Below are 27,153 nucleotides of genomic sequence, written 5' to 3'. Positions count from 1 at the left end.
CAAGGATGGGGTGTTAGGCATGAAAAACTGTATATTAGAGAATATATTTAGATCTCGAGAGCGTTTGGGGAGAAAATACGGGGTTTCTCTGATAAAGAGTTCTGAAAATCAGGTTTCAAGTCAGGAGCAAACAAGAGTTCAACAGAGGAAAAAAAAATTAGAAGCTGAACTAGGAGATTTTTTTTTGGCGCCTATTTGATGCAGGAGTCTAAGCACCACCCTTTCCTTTCTGCTTGAAAACATGGGCGGGGCTTCGGGTCTGGAAACTCCCTGAGGCGGTAGAGCTGGCCTGAGCAGTTCCCAAACAGGTCCGAACCACCACTATATAAACGCGACACTGCAACAGTACAGCATACTTGCTAAGGCAATAGACATGTCTGGTCGTGGCAAGGGCGGGAAAGGTCTGGGGAAAGGAGGCGCTAAGCGCCACCGCAAGGTGCTGCGGGACAACATCCAGGGCATCACCAAGCCTGCCATCCGGCGCCTGGCCCGGCGCGGCGGCGTCAAGCGCATCTCCGGTCTCATCTACGAGGAGACCCGCGGGGTGCTGAAGGTGTTCCTGGAGAACGTGATCCGGGACGCCGTCACCTACACCGAGCACGCCAAGCGCAAGACCGTCACCGCCATGGACGTGGTCTACGCGCTCAAGCGCCAGGGCCGCACCCTCTACGGCTTCGGCGGCTAGAGGTACCTCAAGCAAGTACTCTTACTCAAAAGGCCCTTCTTAGGGCCACCCACCAAATCTATTGAAGAGCCATACACAACATGCACTTAAGGTTTTTTTTCTTTTGGACCACTTAACTGTGGAGTCTGGCTTAGGGCAACTATAGCGTCGAAAATGGGGTATTTAAACCGAGCTTTGTCACTTAACCCATACCCCATCAGCAACCACACCTATCGTTATCAGTTTGATCGTAATCCGTACATTAACTCTGCACAGACATTAAGTGTAGCCTGGGCTTATTGGCCATTTCAACTGCCCGCACAGCAACATCTAGGGCAAAGTGGTTACACTACGTTAGAGCTGGCAGTGCGTAGTACAATCAAACCCTTTTACAGAAGAAGTTGGCCAGCTCTCGTTTTAATAAAGTGTTTAAGCACGCTGAAGCTTAATAACCCTGGCATAGGACTTGGCTAGATTTCAACTTCAATGCCTTTTTCATACACCAGTTCCCTTTCATGTTATTTAGTAAACTTTTTGTCAAGGATCCAATTATGACGCCGTATTTAAAGTAGCAGAAAGCACTTTAAGAATGTTGATGCATCCTGCAGGCTTTTTTTAAAGCCAATAAAATTTTATCTTTTTTTTTTTTTTTTTTTTGTCTTTTTTGCTATCTCTTGGGCCGCTCCCGCGGCATATGGAGGTTCCCAGGCTAGGGGTCCAATCGGAGCTGAGCCACCGGCCTACGCCAGAGCCACAGCAACGCGGGATCCGAGCCGCTCACAGCTCACGGCAACGCCGGATCGTTAACCCACTGAGCAAGGGCAGGGAGCGAACCCGCAACCTCATGGTTCTTAGTCGGATTCGTTAACCACTGCGCCACGACGGGAACTCCTAAAATTTTATTCTGTACAATAAACCCAATGGCCAAATCAGAAGCGCGAAAATGCTTCCTTAAAGAATAAACCCAGATCCAAATCTGTGGGCGGGAAATGGTGGAAAGGTGGGGCAAGTGGAAAGGGCGGGGCAGGGGAGGGAGGCTGCGCCCTATTGTCCAATCAAGACTCGAGGGTCACTATATATATTGAGAAGCCAGCCTCCTCTGCGATTAAGCAAGTGGCGCGACTCAGCCATGGCTCGTACCAAGCAGACCGCTCGCAAGTCCACCGGCGGCAAGGCGCCGCGCAAGCAGCTGGCCACCAAGGCGGCCCGCAAGAGCGCGCCCGCCACCGGCGGCGTGAAGAAGCCGCACCGCTACCGGCCCGGCACGGTGGCCCTGCGCGAGATCCGGCGCTACCAGAAGTCCACGGAGCTGCTGATCCGCAAGCTGCCGTTCCAGCGGCTGGTGCGCGAGATCGCGCAGGACTTCAAGACGGACCTGCGCTTCCAGAGCTCGGCCGTGATGGCGCTGCAGGAGGCGTGCGAGGCCTACCTGGTGGGGCTCTTCGAGGACACCAACCTGTGCGCCATCCACGCCAAGCGCGTCACCATCATGCCCAAGGACATCCAGCTGGCTCGCCGCATCCGCGGGGAAAGAGCTTAAATCTCCTGGCATCTTCCTTCATCTAATACCCTACCCCAAAGGCTCTTTTCAGAGCCCCTCAATTCTCACCAAAAAGGAGCTGTGGGTTCTAGATGATATATGTCGTGCCAAAAATATCAAGGTTCTTGGAAGACAGCTATTGTGGGCTCCAACTTGTTCGGAGGTTATGTTGCAGACTGCAAGTGGCTGGCACTTTGTTCTTAGGTTAGCCTATTGCTGTTAACGGGAAGGCGGAGAAACCCTTTTTAGAAACTAAACAGTTATGGGAGTTATGGAAAGAACTGTTGCCCCATTCTTTGTTATTACTGCCTAACGTGAATAACTTTGGAAACAAGTGCAGCTTCCCCTCGCCCCCCAAGTACTGTGCTGTGACTACAGATAGTGCTCCATGTCTTCCTGTTGTAGAAAGAAATAAGGTTGAGGTTCAAGCCTTACAGCTGCCAATTGCTTTTACCTGTATAACCTTTACCAAGTTACACAGCCTCCTTCTGGGACTCCTTTGTACAGCTGTAAAATGTGGCAAACGGATTAAAGTTTGTAGAGAGTGCTAAGGTTAGTTCCTGGCACTTTAGTTAAATACTCAACAAATATTGGCCTCTCCTACCACTAAAGCATGGACCTCGCCACCCCTCAAACCCCCTTACAAAATATTCTGAAGGTTTGGGGATTAAAAATGGGAAATGCTTAGTTGGAACATTTTCTTGTTAAAATCTCCCTTTCTTTAGTTATTGATTTGCATAATTCTGAACGATGCAAGCAAGCCTGAAGCAGCATAACGTGTCTGTGAGGAGTTACAAAACACAACAATAGTAAATAGGTTTAGGGGGCAAAATATAGTCTGTCACATTAAAAAAAAATTTAAAATGGAAAAAATTGGCTGGAGGGCCATGCAAAAACAGATGACTGTCCAGATTTTACTAGAGTAGGCTGTAATTTCAATTCCAGGAGCTCCTGGGGTTGAAGTGTGTTGGTTCTCCGTTTTTCAAAGGGAAGAACCAACTGCTGGTTGCATTAGGTATCCTAAACATCACAACCAAGCTCAAAATCCTGTCCATATCTCGCACCTCTCCTCAGTAAATAGAAAAATTCACTGTCCCTTCAAACTTTTGGTCATTGCCTCAGTTTTCTTGAATGTTAATGTTTTCCTAATTTCTTCTAAACTTCTATAACCTCCAGTCCCTTAATGCTCAACCCATACTTCTCATAGTAGGCAATTATTTCACTGAAGCATATAGGTCTATCTTAAATACATAAAAATTCCCACACTGATGTCCTACAAAAGAGAATGTTCCTGACCATGGAAATTTGTTAAATGTAGATGGAGTTAAGGAGTTTGAGTGAGAGCACTGGGAAAAGCGCCTTGAAAGATAGACAAAATCCCATGCCATCTAAAACAGTTTGAGGTTTTGAGGGCTCCTGGAAACCCTTGAATAATTTTTATCAGGTATCAGAGTTTTTTTTAAAAATACATTATCTAGGCTAAGCAATTTTTGTTCATACTTTAATGGATTTGCCAAGGAGAAAAGGCATCTCAGTCAAAAACATACTAAATTTGTTTGAATTTGAATGCAGTTCATTCCATCCTGAAGCCAAAGCAAATTCTATTCCTCCTGGAAGAAGTCACTCTGGCAACAGTACTATTACGTCTCTGAAGACATGGGCATGTGGAAACTCCTTGAGAGGCAAAACCGGTTTTTAAAGAAAGATGTATATGGTTAATTTGGGGCTGTATGTAACCAGCCACCCTGCGCCTGTGTTACTTCCTGCAGTTGGAAACCAAGTTTATGGCAAAACCAAGGAACCTAGTGTCTTTCCTACTGCAAGAATCAAAGGCCGAATTTAGGGACAAATCCTTTTTAAAAACATTCGCTTGATACTTATTAGGAATTTACTGTAACATCCAACTAACTAGCTCGATGCCTTGAGCCCGGTGGATTCCTATGAAAAGCTGAAGGGATTTTTTAAAATATCTTTCATCAGTTGCGCGTAATTCATTAAAACACAAACAAGTATGTGAACCTGGAGGCTATTTTCCTCCTTTGGAGTTTCAAAGGATAAAATTCTGTACGATTTTTTTTAGCATTTAATCAAATTTGGGGGACTAACAAACACAGTTTGGAAGTCCAACCACGAGAGGCGGCTGCCCTAGGGCGGTGGATTGGACGCTCCACCAATCACAGGGCAGCACCGGCTTATATAAGCCCCAGGCCCCAGCAAGGCAGCATTGCAAAACTTGCTCTTCGGATCTTGAATCCTACTTCCTCTGGCAGTTTCTCCCATCGCCATGTCGGAAACCGCTCCTGCTGAGACGGCTGCCCCGGCGCCGGTGGAGAAATCCCCTGCTAAGAAGAAGGCAACAAAGAAGCCTGCGAGCGGAGGGGCGGCCAAGCGGAAGGCAACTGGCCCCCCAGTTTCTGAGCTGATCACTAAGGCCGTGGCCGCCTCCAAAGAGCGCAATGGCCTCTCTTTGGCTGCGCTCAAGAAGGCGCTGGCAGCGGGAGGCTACGATGTGGAGAAGAACAACAGCCGCATCAAGCTGGGTCTCAAGAGCCTGGTGAGCAAGGGCACCCTGGTGCAGACCAAGGGCACCGGTGCTTCTGGCTCCTTTAAGCTCAATAAGAAGGCAGCCACTGGGGAAGCCAAGCCCAAAACGAAGAAGGCTGGGGCCGCTAAGGCAAAGAAGCCTGCCGGGTCCACCCCTAAGAAGCCAAAGAAGGCTGCGGGGGCCAAGAAAGCTGTGAAGAAGACGCCCAAGAAGGCCAAGAAACCCGCGGCTGCTGGCGTCAAAAAGGTGGCCAAGAGCCCTAAGAAGGCGAAGGCCGCCGCCAAGCCGAAAAAGGCTGCCAAGAGCCCCGCTAAGCCCAAGGCTGTGAAGCCTAAGGCCGCCAAGCCCAAAGCCGCAAAGCCTAAGGCAGCAAAACCCAAAGCTGCAAAGGCCAAGAAGGCGGCTCCCAAGAAGAAGTAGGAAGTTGGCGCTCGAGGTAGCAAACCCCCAAAGGCTCTTTTCAGAGCCACCCAGAGACCTCTGAAAACAGCTGTGCACTAAATATCAACTGTCCTCTTATATTCTTACTTTGGTTCAGGCATTCAACTTTCTTCCTCCGAGAAAGTTTACAAAATACGAAGGATGTAATAACATGGCTGAAACTTTAAAAAGCCCGCGCCGTGTTCTGATAGGTCCCTGATTCAAAAAACAATAACTACGCCCACACCCGCCACTTCGGGCGCCGCCGCGCGAGATCTGATCCGTATGAGTGTCCTAAAAGCCAAAGGTCACACGAACGCGGGATCCTTAAGCCCCAAGCTCAAAAACCGGGGTGCACCAGGGATCCAACCCAACACGCATCTCTCGTGTGTACTATTTGTTTTTGGGTTCGTTGAGCCACAAGGGGGAGGGAGAAGTTCCCGATTTTAAGATGGCTCTTGGCTCAACTTCCGCAAACCACCGGTAACAGTGACAATTGGATTGACACGAGCCAGCTCTTCCACAGAAAAAGTAGGTGGCTCTGAAAAGAGCCTTTGGTTTAGAAGGCTTTGCTACGGAAACCTTACTTGCCCTTGGCCTTGTGGTGGCTCTCGGTCTTCTTGGGCAGCAGCACCGCCTGGATGTTGGGCAGGACGCCGCCCTGAGCGATGGTGACTTTGCCCAGCAGCTTGTTGAGCTCCTCGTCGTTGCGGATGGCCAGCTGCAAGTGGCGCGGGATGATGCGCGTCTTCTTGTTATCGCGAGCCGCGTTGCCCGCCAGCTCCAGGATCTCGGCCGTCAGGTACTCCAGCACCGCCGCCAAGTACACCGGCGCCCCAGCTCCAACCCGCTCGGCATAGTTGCCCTTGCGGAGCAGGCGGTGCACTCGGCCCACCGGGAACTGGAGCCCGGCTCGCGAGGAGCGGGTCTTGGCCTTGGCGCGAGCTTTACCTCCTGCTTCCCACGTCCAGACATGATCCGCAATAGGAAACTGGCACAGAAGAGACTGAAGAGAAAAGAGAAACACTCACAATTTATAACTACAGCTGGGCGCGAAAAAGAAGTTCTTCCATTGGCCAAAACAGCGGTTCTACTTTTTAGAAGACTAATACAGTTCCTGTAGATGCGCGTTCTGATTGGATATCATTGAAAATGACATCATTACTAGTATTTCCCAATCAGACCTAGGCATTCACTAGATATAATTTGCATAAGGAGTTGTAAATAAAAAGAACCCGATGCTCCCGTTGTTCTTCGTTTCTGGAGAATTTGGCAACCTTTCACCATGCCTGAGCCAGCTAAATCTGCCCCAGCCCCAAAGAAGGGCTCCAAGAAGGCGGTGACCAAGGCGCAGAAGAAGGACGGCAAGAAGCGCAAACGCAGCCGCAAGGAGAGCTACTCGGTGTACGTGTACAAGGTGCTGAAGCAGGTCCACCCCGACACCGGCATCTCGTCCAAAGCCATGGGCATCATGAACTCCTTTGTCAACGACATCTTCGAGCGCATCGCGGCGAGGCCTCGCGGCTGGCGCATTACAACAAGCGCTCGACCATCACGTCCCGGGAGATCCAGACGGCCGTGCGGCTGCTGCTGCCCGGGGAGCTGGCCAAGCATGCCGTGTCCGAGGGCACCAAGGCTGTCACCAAGTACACAAGCGCCAAGTGAGTTGCCCCACAGCCACCCATACCGACCCCAAAGGCTCTTTTCAGAGCCATCCACGCTTTCCAAAGAGAGCTGGCACTTAGTTTATCCCTGCAAAAGCAGTAATAATCTCAAGCCTTTAGTTGAATGCCGCTTAATTTGTTCAACACAGTAGATTTTTGATTTGTGGTATTTCAGATGTTTTATCGTGCTTATTCACTTACCAACCAGACTCAATTTGAGTCACCTATTGCGTAAGTTAGGGGCTAGAAAATTTCCTGTTCTCTTTAACTGAACGTTTACTTACAAGTTATCATTTTGAGCAGCCGCAAATCCAGTTTATGCCCTCCCCTTATCATGCTCTATAAATATCACCAAAGAATGAATTCAGAGAAAAGAACCAGGTTGTGTTACCTTTAGATTTTTTCATGTAATTTGATCTTGCTGCATATTCTTAAGTTTTAATGTTTCATCCCCTTTGGCAATGGCATTTCTGTTCACTATTATCTTTACATGATCAAATTTTTTAACTGGGAGAAAGAATTTAGAATGTTCATCAGTTTCTTTTTGTGTCAGCTCCACATTTCGTCTCACTCTATTTCCTCTTCACCTTTTAATTTTTCCTCGAAATAGGGAGAAATTCTAAATGGAAAGGCGATCTTCGATACAAAAAGAAGAGAAAGGGGATGGCATTTTTTTCCCATGGGAGAAGTTCAGTCTCCTGGTGTTTAGGCCAGTATTTTAGGGGTAATTGTCAGGAATCAGTGTGGAAATACTAGTTCCAAGCCTTCTGCAGACTATTATCAGACATTAAGATCTTAAAATCCAACACCATTACTGTTTTTCTAGACATTATTCAATATTTCCTATTAGGGAATTCCCATCCTGGCTCAGTGGTTAACGAGTCCCACTAGGAACCAGGAGGTTGCAGGTTTGGTCCCTTCCTTGCTCAGTGGGTTAAGGATCCGGTGTTGCCGTGAGCTGTGGTGTAGGTCGCAGACACGGCTCGGATCCCCTGTTGCTGTGGCTCTGGCGTAGGCTGGAGGCTACAGCTCCGATTGGACCCCTGGCCTGGGAACCTCCATCTGCCGCAGGAGCGGCCCAAGAAATGGCAAAAAGACCAAAAAAAAAAAAAAAAAAAAAAAAAGAAAGAAAGAAAGAAAGAAAATATTTCCCATTAAAGGACAGGAGGCCTTAGACTTCCGGGAATAGAAAGTACAAAAATGGGACTGAATTTATGAGCCCAGGAGCAAAGGAGAGTTAAGAAAAAACCAGCGATTGTCTTCCCCATAGCCTCAAGAAGATGACTAGAAACACTTGCAGAGTGTTTATGGGGTTTAATATTCATTCATTTCTTTACATCAATGGCCACTGAGTATGAAATTAGTATTGTTATTGATGCAGTGAGGACATGACTAATATTAGGCTTAGAAAGGTAGTTATTTCTTAAAATGTCCCACATAGCTGTTCTCCATCCTATAAAGTCCCCATTTCTATACCATATAAATCCCATCTTTCTATAAAGCCAATCCCAAATCTATCTCTGTAAACCTTCTATGATTATTCCAGTTTGCATTTTTTCCCTTCTTGAGGTATCTCCAGAGTATTTTCCTATCTGTTTGTTGCAGTCTCTCCCACACACAAACACCCTGCCCATATATAAGCTGGGACCTCCTTGTCTTCTTGTGTCTTTGTGCCTTTATCTTTAGGAGACCTAAGAACTATGATTTATTTCTAGAGTCTTCTTTAATATTAGCATTTTGTTTTATAATTTACTTTAAACAAACATTACTTAGTTCTACTGTTATGGTTGGCCTGTGGGACCTATACTTTAAATTAGAAGACCAGGAGTTCCCGTCGTGGCGCAGTGATTAATGAATCCGACTAGGAACCATGAGGTTGCGGGTTCAGACCCTGCCCTTGCTCAGTGGGTTAAGGATCCGGTGTTGCCGTGAGCTGTGATGTAGGTTGCAGACACGGCTCGGATCCTGCGTTGCTGTGACTCTGGCTTAGGCCAGTGGCTACAGCTCCGATTCAACCCCTAGCCTGGGAACCTCCATATGCCATGGGAGCGGCCCAAAGAAATAGCAAAAAGACAAAAAATAAATAAATAAATTAGAAGACCAATTCCTAAAACACTTGCCACTTACTTTAAGAGTCCAAGACTGTGGCTCCTCTGAATCCTCAGTCTCCCCATCAGCAAACTGGGGATAAGAGCAATGCAGAGTCACAAGATTATTGTGAGGATCACTGAGACTGCTTTGTGACTGTTTAAAAATTATTATGCACATATATCTGTATATATTAAAAAGGAATCTTGTACATCTATTTGGCATTTGAAAGGCTTAGGATATCTTTATTTATCAAACCGAACCTCAGAGTTCAGTCCTTACAGTGTTTTTTTCCTTCAATATTTGTTAAGCATATAGAATGTTTCATAAACTCTTCTAGGTGCCAGAATATAGCAGTGAACTAAACAAAAAAAGTTATGCACTCACAGAGTTTATTTTCTAACACAAGAACAAGACATGCATATAAAAACAAAATATTGGGAGCTCCCGTCGTGGCTCAGTGGTTAACGAATCTGACTAGGAACCATGAGGTTGTGGGTTTGATCCCTGGCCTCGCTCAGTGGGTTAAGGATCCAGCATTGCCATGAGCTGTGGTGTAGGTTACAGACGCGGCTCGGATCCTGTGTTGCTGTGGCTCTGGTGTAGGCTGGCCCCTACAGCTCCAATTAGACCCCTATCCTGGAAAACTCCATATGCCGCGGGAGCGGCCCTAGAAAAGGCAAAAAGACAAAAAACAAAGAAACAAACAAAAGACAACGAACTGTCAAAATATATTAAACGTTTGGGAGGGAAACAAAGCAGAAAAGGAAGATAGGGAATGGTTTTGTGTCTTCTATTTTAAATAACAATCACAAAATGTTCATCAAGAAGGTGAAATTTTGGACTTCCACCTTGGCACAACGGGAACTCCGGTGTCTCCGCAGCACCAGGCGCAGGTTCGATCCCCGTATAGTGTGTCAAAGGATCCAGCATTGCCACAGCTGCAGCACAGGTCACAACTGCAGCTCAGATCTAATCCTGGCTTGGGAACTGCATATGCCTCAGGGTCGGCAAAAAAGGAAAGAAAAAAAAAAAAAAAAAAGGTGAAATTTTAACAAAGATGAGGCGATGGTGAGGAAATGAGGGAGCAGGCCATTTGGGAGACTCTACTAGGCAAAAGGAAGCAGAGACAAGAGACCCCAAGCATATATATATGGGGTCAGGGGGAAATACCTGGTATTAGTCAAGGGACAGTAGCAGCTGGCCTATGTGGCTGAAACTGAGATGGCGAAATAGCTGAAGGTGGGAAACAGCAGTGGGGGAGGGGCTTTCCAGAATGCATAGGACTTTATAGGACAGTACAGTAGATTTTATTCTTATATATTTTAAATTCTTAGGAGCTGCAAAGCTGTGGGTTTTGGATGATCAACTGTGACGCGTCTCTACTCCGGATTCTGCACTTCAAAAGGCACTCTTTCCATCCTCACCTGGAGCACCAAACCAAACCAAACAAAACAAACCCACCACAAAATGTGCTCTGTGTGGACGTGTCATTTTCCATCTTTGCTGAAACCTCTCCGAGAGGTTAGAGGAAAGGAGGACTCCCAGGCCAAGTCAGGGCATCAGGGACCCCAGAAGTACCAGACCTTCCCCTACAGATATAGGAACTCCAGGCCTTATACTCCCAAGAGTTAATTTTGTTCCAGAACAGTCCTCCTGTCCACAATCTTCTGATCTGAGCAAATCTCTGTGGAAGGATCACCAATTTTGAATGGGCTTCCAGATGGGGTCATCAGGGATGATGTGAATAAGGGCCATTGTCAAATAAGGTGTCTGTCACATGTGAAAGCCATATCCACCACTTTGCACTTGTGTCCACTCCTGAATCTTAACCTTTCTGTCACTTTTGAACTTTTTCTTGCCTTATTTCCACCCTTGTCTCAAGCCTAGAAAGCAAAATCTCTCATATTTCTTCTCATGGTACATTATCCATATAACTAGGTAATAATCGAATGCCCAGTTTCACTTGATCAGTTTTACAGTCCTAGTTTCTAATTTCTCTTGCATCCAGTGGTTCTCAACTTTAATCATGCATTAAACTTGCTGGCAGAACTTTGGGAGTTCCTGTTGTGGTAACGAACCTGACTAGTATCCTTGCGAAGGAGGGTTAAATCTATTATCTTCATCAGTAACGAGCTAGACTAGTATCCGTGAGGATGAGGGTTAAATCCCTGGCTTTGCTCTTTGGGTTAAGGATCAGGCATTGCTGTGGCTGTAGCATAGGCTGGCAGCTTGCAGCTCCAATTCAACCCTTAGCCTGAGAACATCCATACACCTCAGGTGTGGCCCTGGGAAAAAAAAAGAAAGGAAAACTTGCAGGTAGAACTTTGAAAATACATATATTACTGCTAAACTTTGCAGTAAATTCTGTTTTAATTTATCAGAGGAGGGGCCTGGGCATCTAGAGTTTAAAATTCTCCAGCTAATACTAATGGTATGAGGATTGAGAGGCACATTATTCTGTGCCAACTGTGGGACAAAACCTCTAAGGTGGCACCCAGTGACACTTACCTTTTAATATTTGTGCCCTTCCCACATTGCTCCAGGGTTATGGTCAACCAGATATGACAGAATTGATGGTATATCACTCTCAGGATTAGATAGGAAATTTCCATCTTTTTTTTTTTTCATCTTTTTAGGGCCACACCCGCAGGATATGGAAGTTCCCAGGCTAGGGGTCAAATCAAAGCTGCAGCTACTGGCCTACACCACAGCCACAGCAACACCAGATCCAAGCCTCATCTGTGACCTATACCACAGCTCATGGCAACATCAGATCCTTAACCCACTGATCGAGGCCAGGGATGAACCCACATCCTCATGGATACAAGTCAGATTTGTTACTGCTGAGCCACATAGGGGAACTCGAGGAAGCTTCCATCTTGATCATCCCACTCTCTCTTGGATCACTTTTTCCAGAGAAAGGAAGCCCGCCCTTGTCATGAGTAACCTTAAAGAGATGCCCACATGGTGAAGTACTGAGGCCTCCAACAAACAGCATTATAAATGAGGCTTTTCTTGGACGTTAGAAACTCCGGTTCCAGTCAAGTCTTTAGATGACCTAAGTCCCGGACTGTAACCTCATAGAAATCTTAAGCCAGGCCACCCAGCTTGGCTGCGCCCAGATCCCTGACCCTAAGAAACTCTATGAGATAATAAATGGTCAATGTCTTAAGCTGATCAATTTTGGAATCATGTTTTACACAACATACTTAGTTGATAATATTCCAGCTAAAACCCTAGCAATCCCTTCTTTCAAGGTTGAACCTTATACTTCTTCTAAGAAACCTTCCCAAAGGCCACATTCCAGATCATTTATCCCCTCCAAATTTCTACAGCAATTAATATTAAATATAGTATGAGTAGAAAATAGAGCAGTAGTGCCATTTAGCCTTTTGCTGCTTTATGACATTGTTCATATTATTTTATTTTGTATTGTTCAAACCAGTTGTTTGAGTTCCACTTTGATTATTTTTCTTTTTTCTCTATTGGGGGTAGTCTATACAATTATTTACTTAACTTTTTAAAAAAATATACTTTAGAAAATGAAATCAATGTATTTTAAAAGACACTTTGGAGTTCTCATTGTGGCTCAGTGGGTTAAGGACCTGATGTTGTCTCTGTGAGGATGTGGGTTCAATCCCTGGCCTCACTCAGTGAGTTCAGGATCCAGTGTTGCCAAAACCTGCGGCTTAAATCTCAGATATGGCTCAGATCCAGTGTTGTCTAGGCCACAGCCTGGCAACAATTTGACCCCTGGCCTGGAACTACCATATGCTGAAGGTGCAGCTGTAAAAAGAAAAGGCAACTTTACGTAACTACCTTGGTGGAAAATTTGTACCCCTGAACATAAACAGAACATAACTATAAAACAATATTTTAAATATACATATAGGAGTTTCTGCTATGGCACAGTGGGTTAAGAATCAGACTGCAGGGAGTTCCCATTGTGGCTCAGTGGTTAACAAATCTGACTATGAACCATGAGGTTTCAGGTTTGATCCCTGGCCTTAGGTGGGTTAAGGATCTGATGTTGCCATGAGCTGTGGTATAGGTTGCAGACAAGGCTTGGATCTGGCATTGCTGTGGCTGTGGTGTAGGCTCGTGGCTACAGCTCTGATTCGACCCCTAGCCTGGGAACCTCCATATGCCGTGGGTGCGGCCCTAAAAAGACAAAAAAAAAAAAAAAAAAAAAAAAAAAAAAACGAATCAGACTGCAGCAGGCCACTGTGGAGGTGCAGATTCAATCCCCAGACCAGAGCAGTGGGTTAAAGGACCACAGGATTGCAGCAGCTGCTGTGTAAGGTGCAGCTGTGGCTCAGATTCAGTCCTGGCCGGGGAACTTCCATATGCCACAGGTGTGGAGATACATATATATAATTCAGTTCCAATTATACATTGTTTACTGCCTACTGCTTTGAGCCTGAGACCATTCTTTGTTATGAACAGTCAGAGAGGGAGGCAAGGATTACCAAGTGTTAGAGAGGAATTAAAGACCTGCCAGGACCAAATTAATGTTTTCCCTGTTACTTAATCAGAAAGATTTAAAGAGCGTAGAAAAGAGAATGATATTTTCACTCTCTCTTTCAACCTTTTAAACACCAAAGTCCCAAACATACAAATTATAATAATTTTCTGTTCCCCCACTGGTACTTAGTACAGATCAGGGAAGATACTGGTTGAATGAATGTGCTGTTTAATTGAACCACGATTATATGTCTAACTCAGGAAATATAAAACTATATGACCAAGAGCTTGCTTTTGGTGGAACATTCATTAAGTTATATTTATTTTTATTTATCAAATGATTTATTATTTCATTGAAAGAAGAAAATCTGTGTCATGCCTTTTTCATAGAGCTTTCATTTGTGCACCTTATCCAGGTCCCAAGAACACACCTGGAAACAGTGCACATCATCTCATAAAGTCCTAAGAAAACTGGGGCCTTATTATTATCTCCTTTTACTGATAATCAGGAGAATCAGAAGTTAGGCTGCACACGGTAAGCTTGCAAGTCCTGTTATTGCCCAGCCTCAGGACTGAAGAAAAATGTCTCAAGACAGCGACAGGGACATCAATGGTTTATTTGATAGGGGATCTTACAAGCCTGAAGCAATGTCCTAGACTGGCACTCCGCGATGTACCAACAGTGGGCAGGACAGGGCCATGGTCTTCAAGGGGTGTCGTGGGGATCAATTAAGGGGCAATTGTTGTCAGGTGGCTCATCCGTTACCAGGGAAACCAGCAGAGGACATCCTTCAAGGTATCTTTGGTTAATAAGGGGCAGATATTTCCCTTTAAAAACCCAGCATGGTGACACTATTTTGTTCTAAAAATCAAGACAATTACTGGTTGAAGGAGGGGGGCGAGCAACACCAGATCCTTAACCCACTGAGCGAGGCCAAGGATTAAACCCACATCCTCATGGATACTAGTAGGGTTCATTGCCACTGAACCACAGCGGAACTGTTAGTTACCCCGAGCCACAGCGGGAACTCCTGATAAGCTCTGTGATTAAGCAGAAGGGTCAGTCCTGTGAGCAGAGTGAGGGGAAGCAGGGGCTGTTGGAGCAGGGGATGTACAGAGAGAAGAAGAGTCATTTTGCATGGCCTGATCATACCGACTCCTTGAGGTAGTATCCAAGATACCCAGCTAGCAAGAATGGGCAGAACTTCAGTCTTCAAATGTTTTCCAGGGCCTGTGCTCCTTCCACCTGGTCAGGCTTCTTTAGAGTAGCTTCTTAATTCTGAATATCAGAATGACCTTTTGGGTGCTCCATTCTGTTTTTCTATTTTCAGCATTTTATTCTCATTCACGTATTTCTGTTGCTTATCTCCTTGTACATCTGGATGTTTGTTGTTGTTTGTTTTTGCTTTTTGGGGGCCGCAGCATATGGAAGTTCCCAGGTTAGGGGTGGAATTGGACCTACAGCTGCTGGCCTACGCAACGTGGGTCTGAGCTTTGTCTGTGACCTATACTGCAGCTCATGGCAACACGGATCCCTAACCCACTGAGCAAGGCCAGGGATCAAACCTTCATCCTCATGGATACTAGTCAGATTCATTTCCAGTGCACCACAATGGGAACTCCCTGGATGTGCTTGATTTCAGTTGCTCTAGTAGTTTGTCATTTGGGGGATTATTGAATGTCAGTGTTTACATCATGGCTTTGCACTTAAAAATCTACCCTCAAGCAATAAACTCTATGGCACTTACATCTTGCTTTTGGCATATGGGGAAAAATCACATTAGTTACTGGCTGCCATTTATTGAGTGTGTACTGTCTTTAGTTACTGTGCATTATCTATTTTTCTAATCTAATTAGGTAAGTGCTAGTGATCTACAGCTAAAGAGACAGAGGATTGGGATTGTAACATTATATTAATTCATTGACTGCTTTAGTAGTTTTCTACAGCAGTCATAACAAGGTGCCTCAGTCTGGGTGGCTTAAAAAACAGAAATTTGTTTTCTCACGGCTGTGAAGCTACAAGTCTGACATCAAGGGGCCAGCAGGTTTAGTTCCTTCTGAGTGCTATGAGGGGAGGATGGGTTCTACGCCTCTCTCCTTAGCTTATAAATGGCCATCTTCCTCCCTCTGTCTTCACACATCTTCCTTCTGTACTTGTCTGTGTCCAAATTCATTCTACAACCATGGAGGTTCCTATCCAAGATGAACCTGAGCCTCTGCAATGACTAGAGCTGCTACGGTCAGATCCTAACCCACTGTGGCCACAGTGGGAACTCCCCAAATTTTGCCTTTTAAAAAAGGACACTAGTCATATTGGAGTGGGGCCCATACTGGAGCAGGTCTATCTCTAAATATTGTTACATTCTGAGGGTTGGCAGGGTGGATTATTCTCCCCATTATAGCTGCCTTCCTTTAAGTAGAACAGCTTATAGAAATCAGGGGTGGAGGACTTCCTTCCCTGGACTAGGCAGTTTTGGTTCTTTGATAAGGAACAAGGAGGACAAAAGAAACTAAAAATGGGAGTTCCCTGGCAACCTAGTGGTTAAAGATCCCCATTGTCACTGCTGTGGTGTGGTTCGATCCCTGGCAGGGGAACTTCCATGTGCTGTGGGTGTGCCCCTACCCCCAAAGAAACTGAGAATAAGGATAGGTTAATGCTTAGACTCCTACTTTAAAAATAATTGCATAGTATCTGTGTTGCAAATAACTAAACAGAATTCATATCGCATCCACAGTAATAATTTTTAGCCTTTTACTTGGGCAAACCTGGATTGCTGACTCTTTGGGAGAGTGAGCATAAACGGTCTTCCCAGTGGGGCTGCTGCTTCAGAGAGGGACCTCTTCTTGTCTATTTCATTACTGCTTTCAAGGGAGAAATCATGGTCAGATGTGAGATATAACAGTAACTCCATGTCTGCACGGAGAGTTTCAGTGGGCAAGTTTCTCTCTGCTCCTTGTAGCATGATTTAGATGTAAATTGGCACACATTTCTAACAAATGAAATACAGGGTGTCTGCAAGCATTATGTGATATATCTTTCTTTTTTTAATTTTAATTTTTTTTTTTTTTTTTAGCTGCAACATGCAGGGGCTTGATGTGGGATTTCAGTTCCCAGGCCAGAGGTTAAACCCAGGCTGCAAGGGTGAAAGAGCCAAATCTTAACTACTAAACCACCAGGGAACTCCTAAATTTGCATTTTTTGAGCATTGTCTTTTGGAAAAGTTAGATTTTAGTTTCTCTCAATTTCAGTGCTATAATCAACAGGCACTTTGCTACACATGTTTTTTTTCTAATAGGAAAGGCAAAAGTTACTGATTGTGTTATGGGTATAGGGTAGAGCTACATGATCCTCCAAAGAGAATTTGACCAGTATTCTCCAAGAAAAAAAATTGCCATTTTACTTTTTTCTACTTTTCCTCCTGTCCTCGGGAATAAAAGAGAGAAACCCATTGCTAAAACGAATACAGATGGCTCATCTCCATTCGTTTTCAAAGAATTTAGTATGATGATAATAAAACCCCACAAAATCTATCATTTTTACAGTGAAGGCCACTACCATGAAGTTAATAAACTGACTGTGTCATTGATCTTCTAGCTACTTAGACAAACTACTCCCCTTCTCTGTGCATCAGTTTGTTCATCTATGAAATAGGTATGGAGTGATAATGGCCTTAAAGGACTATTGCAGGCCATCATTTTCCCCACATGGAATGGACTGCGGTGAGGAACACTGGAGTAGTAAGTGTATGGTACATATTCTTCTATACTTTTTAACTCCATCAAATTACAACTGCCACATTATTTAAAGTCATGGTTGTGGCTTGTAGAAATCTGTGTTCCCTGGTGTGGCCACTGCCAAAACACTAGGCTTGAAGGAAGCAATAACTACAGACTGATGTAGGTGAAGGGGATAAGGATCCCATCCTAAGAAGTCAGGATGGTGTTCAGGGATTTGCCTCCGCCAAGATTTTAGATCCAACAAAAACATATCAGAGGACTGTCGAGATGGCGGAAGTGGAGAGTCCACTGTAGATGTCACTGAAAGGGCTCTGATGAGGTTAATCATTCTGGTGGCTTCAGAAGGATCCCTTCTCATGCAAGAAGTGATGGACACAGTTCTGGGAAACAAAGGATATGTGAAAGGTTAAGAAGAAAAAAAGTGATTGAAGAGAAGATAGCCTTGATAAAAATGTCCTAGACCATAAAGTGAAGGTGTTTGAACGGTTGAATGTTAAGCTCTTTAGTATGGACACTCCAAAAATACAAAGCCAGAATGAAATACCTGAACTTAAGATATTTTACTCAAATACAACATATACTTTTTCAAGGCATATCTTATTTCCCTTACTGATAAAGTAGTGCAACTAATCTCTTGTGTGTTTAAATTTAGGGCTTCACAGACACATTAACTATGTAAGTTATTGATTTCCTTAAATTTATAAACATGGTTTCATGGTTTTTCTTGTGGGGGGGAGGGTGCATCTGTGGCACATGGAAGTTTCCAGGCTCGGGGTGAATTGGAGCTGCAGATGCCGACCTACATCACAACCACAGCCAAACCAGATCTGAGCACAATCTCCACCTACACTCATGGCAACGCCAGATCCCTAATACACTGAGCAAGGCCATGGATCAAATCCACATCCTTGTGGGTACTAGTCGGGTTCTTAAAATGCTGAGACACAATAGGAACTCCAAAACATGTTTTCTTTTTTTTTTTCTTTTTAGGGTTGCACCCACCTGCATATGGAAGTTCCTAGGCTAAGGGTCTAAATGGAGATGTAGCCCTTGGCCTACACCACAGCCATACAGGATCCAAGCCAAGTCTGCAACCTATACCACAGCTCACAGCAATGCTGGATCCTTAACCCACTGAGTGAGGCTGGGGATCAAACCCAAGTCCTCATGGATGCTATTGGGTTCGTTAACCACTGAGCCACAATGGGAACTGCAGTCCCTGTTTTCTTATACATTATAATTACTCTTTTAATATGGGTATTATAAAAGTTCAAAAATATGAAATTATAAATCACCTAAAAATTACATCCTCCAACTTCTAAAAAGATATAGTCAGATCTATTCAACTTTGAACCTGAGACCTTAAGCAAAGATTCAAAATAATTTTCCCCTTTCTCAAAGCCGGACTTTAGCTTGGAGAGATTTTTTCATGGCTAGACACTTATCTTGGCACATTGCAAAATAAAAATATTAGGTCACATATACTTTCTTATGCAATTTGAACAAATGGTAAATTTTGAATCAAGTGGTCAGTTGGTAAAATAACACTTCTTTTGGATGGACTTCCAGGTTTTTCCCGGGAGAGACAAACTAGTTTTAAATATGCCATTCTTAAGGGCCTAAAATGAAGAGATGGGATCCTGACTTCTTGATTTTAAGATAGGGGAACAGCTCTTCTTCTTCTGTACTATTTTAAAATTTTTATTACAATCAGTAGAGGAACAGTAAATCCAAGGGACATGCAGAGAAAAAAAACACAGTAGGGAGTAGGACCTAATCCCTCCCTTACAGAGAAATTTCACTCAGAGAAATTAGGGTGTGGAGAAAATGATGAGTTCTTTCCACAAAGCCGCAGGGAGGGCCCTGAATTCTCCCAGTTAGGCTTAATTCACAAAGGGAAACCGTTGTAAGCTTCAAATTGCGAGCGCAGCATCTGGATTGGCTACCAATCCAAGGTGGAACTTGATAGATGCGTGCGAAGATCTGAACTGGGTTCTCACTTCCATTTCTTTCTTTACTACCTTTCCAACTTGCTATTCGGCAAATCCAAACTCATGGAAAAGAGCCGGCATCTCTCGCCAAAGAAAAATATGGGGAAAAAAACAAACAAACAAAAATGATTGTACCTTTCTGCTGTGTGCCAAGCGCTTTAGTCAGGTACGTTTAAGTTCAAATTAAAGATGGAGCTCTCAAGGGATTGTTCACGAAAGCTTTTGCCAGGGTGATATTTTAAAAGGCGAGAGGGTTTTGTTTTAGGAAACGGTATTTTGGAAATTCCCATCGCGGCACAGCTAAAACGAATTCGACTAGGAACCATGACGTTACGGCTCGATCCCTGGCCTCGCTCAGTGGGTTAAGGATCCTGCGTTGCTGTGGCGTAGGCGAGCGGCTACAACTGATTCAACCCCTAGTCTGGGAAGCTCCACACACCACGAGGATGCGGCCCTAAAAAGCAAACAAAAAACTATTTTGTTTCCTTTACTACACTTGTCTATCATGCACCTGATCCTTCTCGACATAAACATTTAACACAATATTGAGCGTTGCTGCAGCGCCACCTACATCTTAGTGGAAGTAACTTCTAACAAGATCAAAAAAAAAAAGCGGAAATTGCTTCTTTGCAGCAAATAAAAAAAACCTCTGTATAAAGTGAGTGCCAGGTCTCTTTAGAAGACTGAGTGGCTCTGAAAAGAGCCTTTGTGATGTGGGACGAGCCTTACCAGTCGCTCCGCTGCAGGCTGGCTCACTTGGAGCTGGTGTACTTGGTGACAGCCTTGGTGCCCTCGGACACGGCGTGCTTGGCCAGCTCCCCGGGCAGCAGCAGCGCACGGCCGTCTGGATCTCCCGGGACGTGATGGTCGAGCGCTTGTTGTAATGCGCCAGCCGCGAGGCCTCGCCGGCAATGCGCTCAAAGATGTCGTTGACGAAGGAGTTCATGATGCCCATGGCCTTGGACGAGATGCCGGTGTCGGGGTGGACCTGCTTCAGCACCTTGTACACGTACACCGAGTAGCTCTCCTTGCGGCTGCGTTTACGCTTCTTGCCATCCTTCTTCTGCGCCTTGGTCACCGCCTTCTTGGAGCCCTTCTTTGGGGCCGGAGCGGACTTGGAGGGCTCAGGCATAGTCAGGAATCAATCTGCGAACAACCCAAAGGTAAAAGGAAAGAGAATGAGACCGTCTGCTCCGTTCTCAGCTTCTTATACAAAGGAGGCAGCGAGCAAAGTCATGATTGGTGGTGAATCGTGGACACGTCACTTGATAGTTTTGACCAATCAAAATAAGTGTATTTCAAAGCTAGGATTTCATTGGGTTAAGAAAAACTGCGGCTTTGGCCAATGGCACACTTTCATTTTCGCGCCCTGTAAAGACTATAAATGGTAGCACTTACTGTATAGCTCCACAACTTATTGTACCGGTTGTGTTTATTTCATTGATCATGTCTGGACGGGGTAAGCAAGGTGGTAAAACTCGCGCCAAGGCTAAAACGCGCTCTTCCCGAGCCGGACTTCAGTTCCCAGTGGGAAGAGTTCACCGTCTGCTCCGCAAAGGAAATTATTCCGAGCGGGTTGGCGCCGGCGCGCCAGTGTATTTGGCTGCTGTGCTGGAGTACTTGACAGCTGAGATCCTGGAGCTGGCGGGCAACGCGGCCCGCGACAACAAGAAGACGCGCATTATTCCGCGGCACTTGCAGCTGGCCATCCGCAACGACGAGGAGCTCAACAAGTTGCTGGGCAAAGTCACCATCGCTCAGGGCGGCGTCCTGCCCAACATCCAGGCGGTACTACTGCCCAAGAAAACTGAGAGCCACCACAAGCCTAAGGGCAAGTAGAGGTTTGGTGTCCTTTGTAACTCAGACCTTCCCAAACCAAAGGCTCTTTTCAGAGCCACCTACTTTAGCAACAAAAGGAGCTGTGCTTTTGAAGTCGCACTGTTTTTCAGGTAGCAAAGTTTGGCCAGGGACTTTCCCTAGTACGTTAGTTGCTTTCCTAAACATGAAACTGTTTTCCTCAGTAATCTCAATTAAATTTAGAGGAGAGCAAGATTCACGCATCTCTGTAGTTCCCCTACAGAGTCAAAGTCCTGAGACAAAAACTAGCACCCTGTGATCTTAGCCTCATTCTCCTAAATCGGTAGAATCTTTGCACCACTCACTTTACTAAATGGCAATACAGTAGTAATCCAGGCAGGTAAATTCTTTGTTTAAATAGCTTCAGGTAGAGAATACATTTCATAGTGAACTTAACGTAAATGATGAAGTAAAGACACTATGGAAACTACATTTGGAAGTGGTTGCCTTAACAAATATGAAAAGTGGGTATTGTAAATTGCCATATCAGGTTCTTAGTCCTATGATGTCAATTTTTTTACTTCCTTCTCCCATCATCACTCTCACCCTTCCCTCCAATCACCAAGTCACCCTAGCTAGAGAGGGCCTTCAATTCTCCACATCAGTCAATGTGTACTTTTCCTTATGAAAAATTTTGATGAGAACGAGTTTCTATAGCATTCCTAGTCCACTGGAATAAGTTTTGAGTTTTCTGAAATACTTGAATTTCCTATATATGTCTCAACTGCAATCACATGTAAATAATACTGCTTGGAATAAAAGTGACCACAAGCAATCACAAAAGGAGGTATTACCTTTCTTCCCTTTTCTAACTTGTGATTATTTGATATGGGAAGATCCAAATCTAATTATTCAATTTTTTCCCTCTTTAAAAGCCAGCTGCATTTTGAGTTTTTAAATTTTAAACAACCATATTTCATATCAAGAACTGTAAAGTAAATGGTACAGCTCCAAGGGAGGCCTATAAGTTCTTTCAATTTATAATAAAATATGTAGTTACTCGTATTGATGTTGACGATGCAATTACTAACACTTTCTTTATTGCATTATTTCTATTCCCCACAAGAACCACCACATTGTTAAACTCATGCCTGCCTTAATAATTACTGGTTGGGGGGGGTTATTTTGAGTTTTGTTTTGTTTTTTGCTTTTGACCACAGTCCTGGCATGCAGAAATTCCTGGGCAGGGATGGAACTGGCAGTGGCAACCCTGGATCCTTAACCCATTGCACCACAAGGGAACTCCGACTGATGTGGTTTTGATAGATCAAATCAGAACTTATAGCCAAATAATTGATAAATGAATATAAATTTTTTGTTTAACATAAAATGGTCAAATATGATATATCATTGTTTGTTTATAATTCCACCATAACTGAATTTTTAAAAATTGACTATTCCAATTTCATTGGATAAAGCACTTGCTGTTCTTCTTTATACATAATTAGAAAAAAAGTAAAACTTGGATTTAAAAAATGGAGATTTAAAAACTTCCCAAAAATCTTGCCAAGATAATTTAGATCATTTCTAATTTAATTTAATTTTTTTTAATTTTTATTTTTTTGCTTTTTAGGGCCACACTTGGGGCCTATGGAAGTTCCCAAGTGAGGCATCAATCAGAGCTACAGCTGTCAGCCTACACCACAGCCACAGCAATGCAGGATCCAAGCCACATCTGTGACCTACATACACCGAAGCTCAAGGCAATACCAGATCCCATACCCACTGAGCAAGGCCAGAAATTAAACCCCCGTCCTCACGGATCCTAGCCGCATTCATTTCCACTGAGCCACAACAGGAACTCCCTCTAATTTAAACTAGATCCTGAAGAACTTTCTGTAACTCCATAGTTTATATTTTAAGTTGTTTTTATAATAAGTTCAATTTTAGAAGATTTAAGAAAAATTTCTCTCTCTCTCTCTCTAATGGCTTGACTCACAGCATATGAAAGTTCCTGGGCCAGAAATCCAATCCAAGCCACAATTGCAACCTATGCCACAGCTGTGGCAACACCAGATTGTTCACGCAGGGCACAATAGTTGAAATTCAAAGGTATTATTCAAACTTTATTTCTGAAGTTGCTCTTCCCATTGATTTCCACCTCCGCAGACTCTAGACTGCTATGAAAGCACAAAACAATACATTCCCATGTTAGATTTTTTTGTTTACTGTTGGGAGAGAGAGTTTCCTCTACTAAGGTTCTTCTGGCTAGTCTAATAATCAAATTGACAAGAGATCGATTAACAGGAGAAAAATAGAATTTTATTTCATACATACAGGAACCACACATAAATGAAAAGTTCAAAGACAGAAAGGTAAGATGAGGCCTATAGGCCATCCTGAGCTAAGAAATAGGATAGGGACCTGGGGCTTCCAAGAACAAGAGGATGATTCACAGGACAATAAGAAGAAAAGCAGGTGTTGGGTAATTGTTTTGGCCTGTCATGCACATGGGTCAGTCAGATAGTATTTTTCTCTGGTAATAATTCTCATTCTAGGAAAGACCTCCAATTTAAATTCTAGATAGTTAAGGGAGGAGCAGGAGTTCCTCATGAAATAGCAGGGTCACAATTGCCTTTACCTTCAAATAAGCCACATGTGAAAGTGACGTATTTCGGGGAGCTCATCCTGAACCCCTTCAGTATCTTATCCACTAGTTTACAAAGTCCCTTAGAGTGAAGACTGGGTTTTGCTCATATTTGCATCCCCCAGACACTCGTTTGATGACAAGTACATAAAATATAGTCAATAAATTGTGGTAATTTTATAACAATAAAAATCCTTATAAAGTAAGTGATATAAATAAGAGCAAAAAAGAAACTGAAAGTTAAATGAGGTTGAAATCACATGGAGGAAAATGCAGAAATTGTTGAATTAATAACTACAAAGTAGCTAAACTGGAGGAGGAAGCCTAAAAGATCAAAGGGATCCATGGTGTTCCCGTTGTGACTCAGTGGTTAACAAATCCGACTAGGAACCATGAGATTGTGGGTTCGATACCTGGCCTTGCTCAGTGGGTTAAGGATCCCGTGTTGGCTTGAGCTGTGGTGTGTGTTGCAGACACAGCTTGGATCCCCTATTGCTGTGGCTCTGGTGTAGGCCAGTGGCTACAGCTCCGATTTGACCCCTATCCTGGGAGCCTCCATATGCCACCGGAGCAGCCCTAGAAATGGCAAAAAGACCAAAAAAAAAAAAAAAAAAAAAAGATCAAAGGGGTCCAAGGGCAAAGACCAGTTGGAAAGGTTAACACTGCCTTTTCACTTTATAATAATTTATGTGGGAAAAAGTTGATCTGGATGATCTTATTAAATTGGTGTGCCCTACTACTTTGATCTATCAACAGTCTCACGTTTAAATAAATGCTACTGATGTTAATGAATATTAATTACCTGGTAGACTAATAAAATAGATTGAGTGATTTTGGGGACCAGTAATTTGGAAGATGTCAGGGAATCTGGACAAGGGGCAAACAGTAAGGACAGAGAATTAAGGAGTTCCCAACAAAGCAAATTTCTCAGGCCCACAGACAATGCCTTTCCCTTAAGCTTGTGTGTGTGTATGTGTGTGTGTATGGTTTTTATAAATTTCTCCTCTTCGAGACTTTTATCTATGCTTATTATTTCAATTGTTTATATGACAATATTAGTTTCACGTGTTCTGTGGCTGCAAGCCCCCTATAATAAAAATCCAATTAACAAGAGAAAAACAAACAGAAGTTTAGTACCATGTACATCTCCTGTACACATGGGATACACCAAGAGGGGAACTGAGTAAAACTCCCAGAAGTGGCAGGAACTGCCACTCTACATACAGTCTTCAGATAAAGACAAAAGATGTTTTTTGAAGAGGTGAAGAGGAACTGTTGTAGCAGTTAATCCTGAAAAGCACAGTAAACAAGGTAAAGCAAATATAAGTCCTGCACCTTCTGCATTGGTAAATTTCTTATGATGAGTTATCTTTCTTTTCTGGGCTATTAGAGGAAGAGACTCTTACAAATGAAGATTTCCATAAGAATGTAAACTTCCTTTAAAAAGGGATAGATTCTAATGATTTTAGAGTTTCTGTTGTGTCTGCTTTTTCTCAAAAATAATCAGCTCACAATAATTACTATGCTAAAGAGGGATATTTGGGGCCACATATTATGCTACTCTTCATTAAAAATGTCAGTATGGAGTTCCCACCGTGGTTCAGCATAAACGAATCTGACACGCATCCATGAGATCGAAGGTTAGATCCCTGGCCTCACTCAGTGGGTTAAGGATCTTGAGTTGTCTTGAGCTGTGGTGTAGGTCGCAGACACGGCTGGGATCCCGAGTTGCTGTGGCTGTGGCATAGGCGGAGCAGCTGTCGTTCCAATTCAGCCCCTACTCTGGGAACCCCCATATATGCCTCGGGTGCGGCCTTAAAAAGACAAAAAGACCAAAAAAAAAAAAAAAAGTCAGTATAGTATAGTATACCCAAGCATAGTGAGGAAGTAAATTTGTGTTAAAAGGAAAAATGATTTTTAAAAAGTGGCTACCAGGGAATTGGTTAAAACTATTAAAGTGAATTCATAAGAATAAGAAGCAAACATTAAAATATTTTCTCTTTAAACAAAGGAAATTTATTAAAATGCAGTCAGTGCAAACCGTTCTAAAATGCCACTTACTGCATTGTCTAAATTTTCTTTGAAAGGATGTGTGCTTTTATCCATTCACCAAAATACTAACCTAGTAGTTACCAGTAGTGCTCTCTCTCTCTGTGGTGGGATAAGGCGTTATTTTATTGCTCTCCTTTTTTACACTTCCCACGTTAACATTTTGCTTTCGCATTCAAAAACAGTTGTTAAAAATTTAAAACACGCTAACAAAATAGTTCACTGTTGCGTGAAACAGTGCAAAGGAACCAGGTAGGCTTTTCTTTTCTTTTTTCTTTTTTTTTTTTTTTTTTTTTTTTTGGTCAGATTCCCCTCCCCCTTACGGCCGGACTTCCCGCCTTCTTTCTCCAGGTTCTCAGTTCGGTCCGCCAACGGCCGTATAAAGGCCGGCATCCCGGCAGAGGCGAGCTGCTGTTTCGGTTAGTCGTATGTCTGGTCGCGGCAAAGGCGGGAAGGGCTTGGGCAAAGGGGGCGCCAAGCGCCACCGCAAGGTGCTGCGGGACAACATCCAGGGCATCACCAAGCCCGCCATCCGGCGCCTGGCCCGGCGCGGCGGCGTCAAGCGCATCTCCGGCCTCATCTACGAGGAGACCCGCGGGGTGCTGAAGGTGTTCCTGGAGAACGTGATCCGGGACGCCGTCACCTACACCGAGCACGCCAAGCGCAAGACCGTCACCGCCATGGACGTGGTCTACGCGCTCAAGCGCCAGGGACGAACCCTCTACGGCTTCGGCGGCTGAGTGCTCGCGGTCTCCTTTCTCTGCACAAAGGCCCTTTTCAGGGCCCCCCATCTTTTCATCTGAGGAGCTGCAATGCTGGTTTGTTCTTTGAGTTTTCTTTCTTGCTTACTGTTGTTGATAACTCTCAGCTATGAGTTTTATGCTTCTTCAAGTTTAGGTGCCAAAACAACTCATCCCTTACCCTGTGTGAGTTGACGTTTTTTTCATTTTTGTGATTAAGCATATACAGTCATGAAAATTGTTATGTTTGGGGCAATATTTGAAAAAGAACAAAAGGAAACCACATCTTAAGTTAACCAGGCAAAATATTACTGATGTGTTAAACTTTTTGTTGGGTAAACTATAATAACATCTTGTCAGCAGATGGTTACTAGTTTTCTACACATTAATTCTAAAGGCCCTCGCCACAAACAACAGTTCTGAAATTGAGTTTTCCAGAAGAAGCATCTAAATACCTGATACTATCACATTCTACCACAGGACTGACTGATTTAAGATTTATTTATTTAGCTTTTTAGGGCCACACCTGTGCATATGGAAATTCCCAGGCTAGGGGGTTGAATCGGAGATGCAGCTGCGACCTCACACCACAGCTCATGGCAACGCAGGATCCTCAACCCACTGAGCAAGTCCAGGGATCTGGCCTGAATTCTGAATCCTCATGAATACTAGTCTGGTTCCTAACCTGCTGAGCCACAACTCGAACTGATTTAAGATTTTCCAAGCCATGCTAGAAGCAGGCTGCTTAACCCAAGATAACAAAGCAAGAATAACGACTTGGGACTGAATGAACTCATTTGATA

At 44.0% G+C, this 27,153-nt stretch overlaps 5 protein-coding genes and 1 pseudogene across 5 annotated transcripts; 4 read left to right on the top strand and 2 right to left on the bottom strand.

The window, feature by feature from the left end:
• LOC100525821 lies at positions 347–26,400 on the top strand. Its single transcript, XM_021099852.1, is given in 4 exon segments — positions 347–687; positions 1,751–2,122; positions 19,819–19,830; positions 26,035–26,400. Coding segments are annotated over 4 exon segments (1,014 nt in total). The 5' UTR covers positions 347–373; the 3' UTR covers positions 26,351–26,400.
• Positions 4,439–5,222, top strand: LOC110261661 (histone H1.5). The gene has a single exon (XM_021099835.1). The coding sequence runs from the start codon at positions 4,489–4,491 to the stop codon at positions 5,167–5,169; it is 681 nt and encodes a 226-aa protein (XP_020955494.1). The 5' UTR covers positions 4,439–4,488; the 3' UTR covers positions 5,170–5,222.
• On the bottom strand, positions 5,443–6,154 carry LOC100511884 (annotated as a pseudogene).
• LOC100512420 (histone H2B type 1-K) lies at positions 6,421–6,881 on the top strand. Its single transcript, XM_021099846.1, is given in 2 exon segments — positions 6,421–6,674; positions 6,677–6,881. Coding segments are annotated over 2 exon segments (378 nt in total). The 5' UTR covers positions 6,421–6,454; the 3' UTR covers positions 6,835–6,881.
• Positions 16,130–20,331, bottom strand: LOC100621915 (histone H2B type 1-N). Its single transcript, XM_013977505.2, has 2 exons — positions 19,847–20,331; positions 16,130–17,506 (listed from the first exon to the last, which is right to left on the bottom strand). Exons 1-2 carry the CDS (start codon positions 20,247–20,249, stop codon positions 17,481–17,483), a joined length of 429 nt encoding a protein of 142 aa, XP_013832959.2. The 5' UTR covers positions 20,250–20,331; the 3' UTR covers positions 16,130–17,480.
• LOC100154508 (histone H2A type 1-F-like) lies at positions 20,518–21,027 on the top strand. Its single transcript, XM_013977504.2, has one exon. It carries the CDS (start codon positions 20,564–20,566, stop codon positions 20,954–20,956), a length of 393 nt encoding a protein of 130 aa, XP_013832958.1. The 5' UTR covers positions 20,518–20,563; the 3' UTR covers positions 20,957–21,027.

The sequence above is a fragment of the Sus scrofa genome, chromosome 7 (assembly GCF_000003025.6).
Source record: "Sus scrofa isolate TJ Tabasco breed Duroc chromosome 7, Sscrofa11.1, whole genome shotgun sequence".
Taxonomy (NCBI): Eukaryota; Metazoa; Chordata; class Mammalia; order Artiodactyla; family Suidae; genus Sus; species Sus scrofa.
Note: the sequence above shows the minus strand (reverse complement) of the source record. Positions and strands in the feature narration are given on the sequence as shown.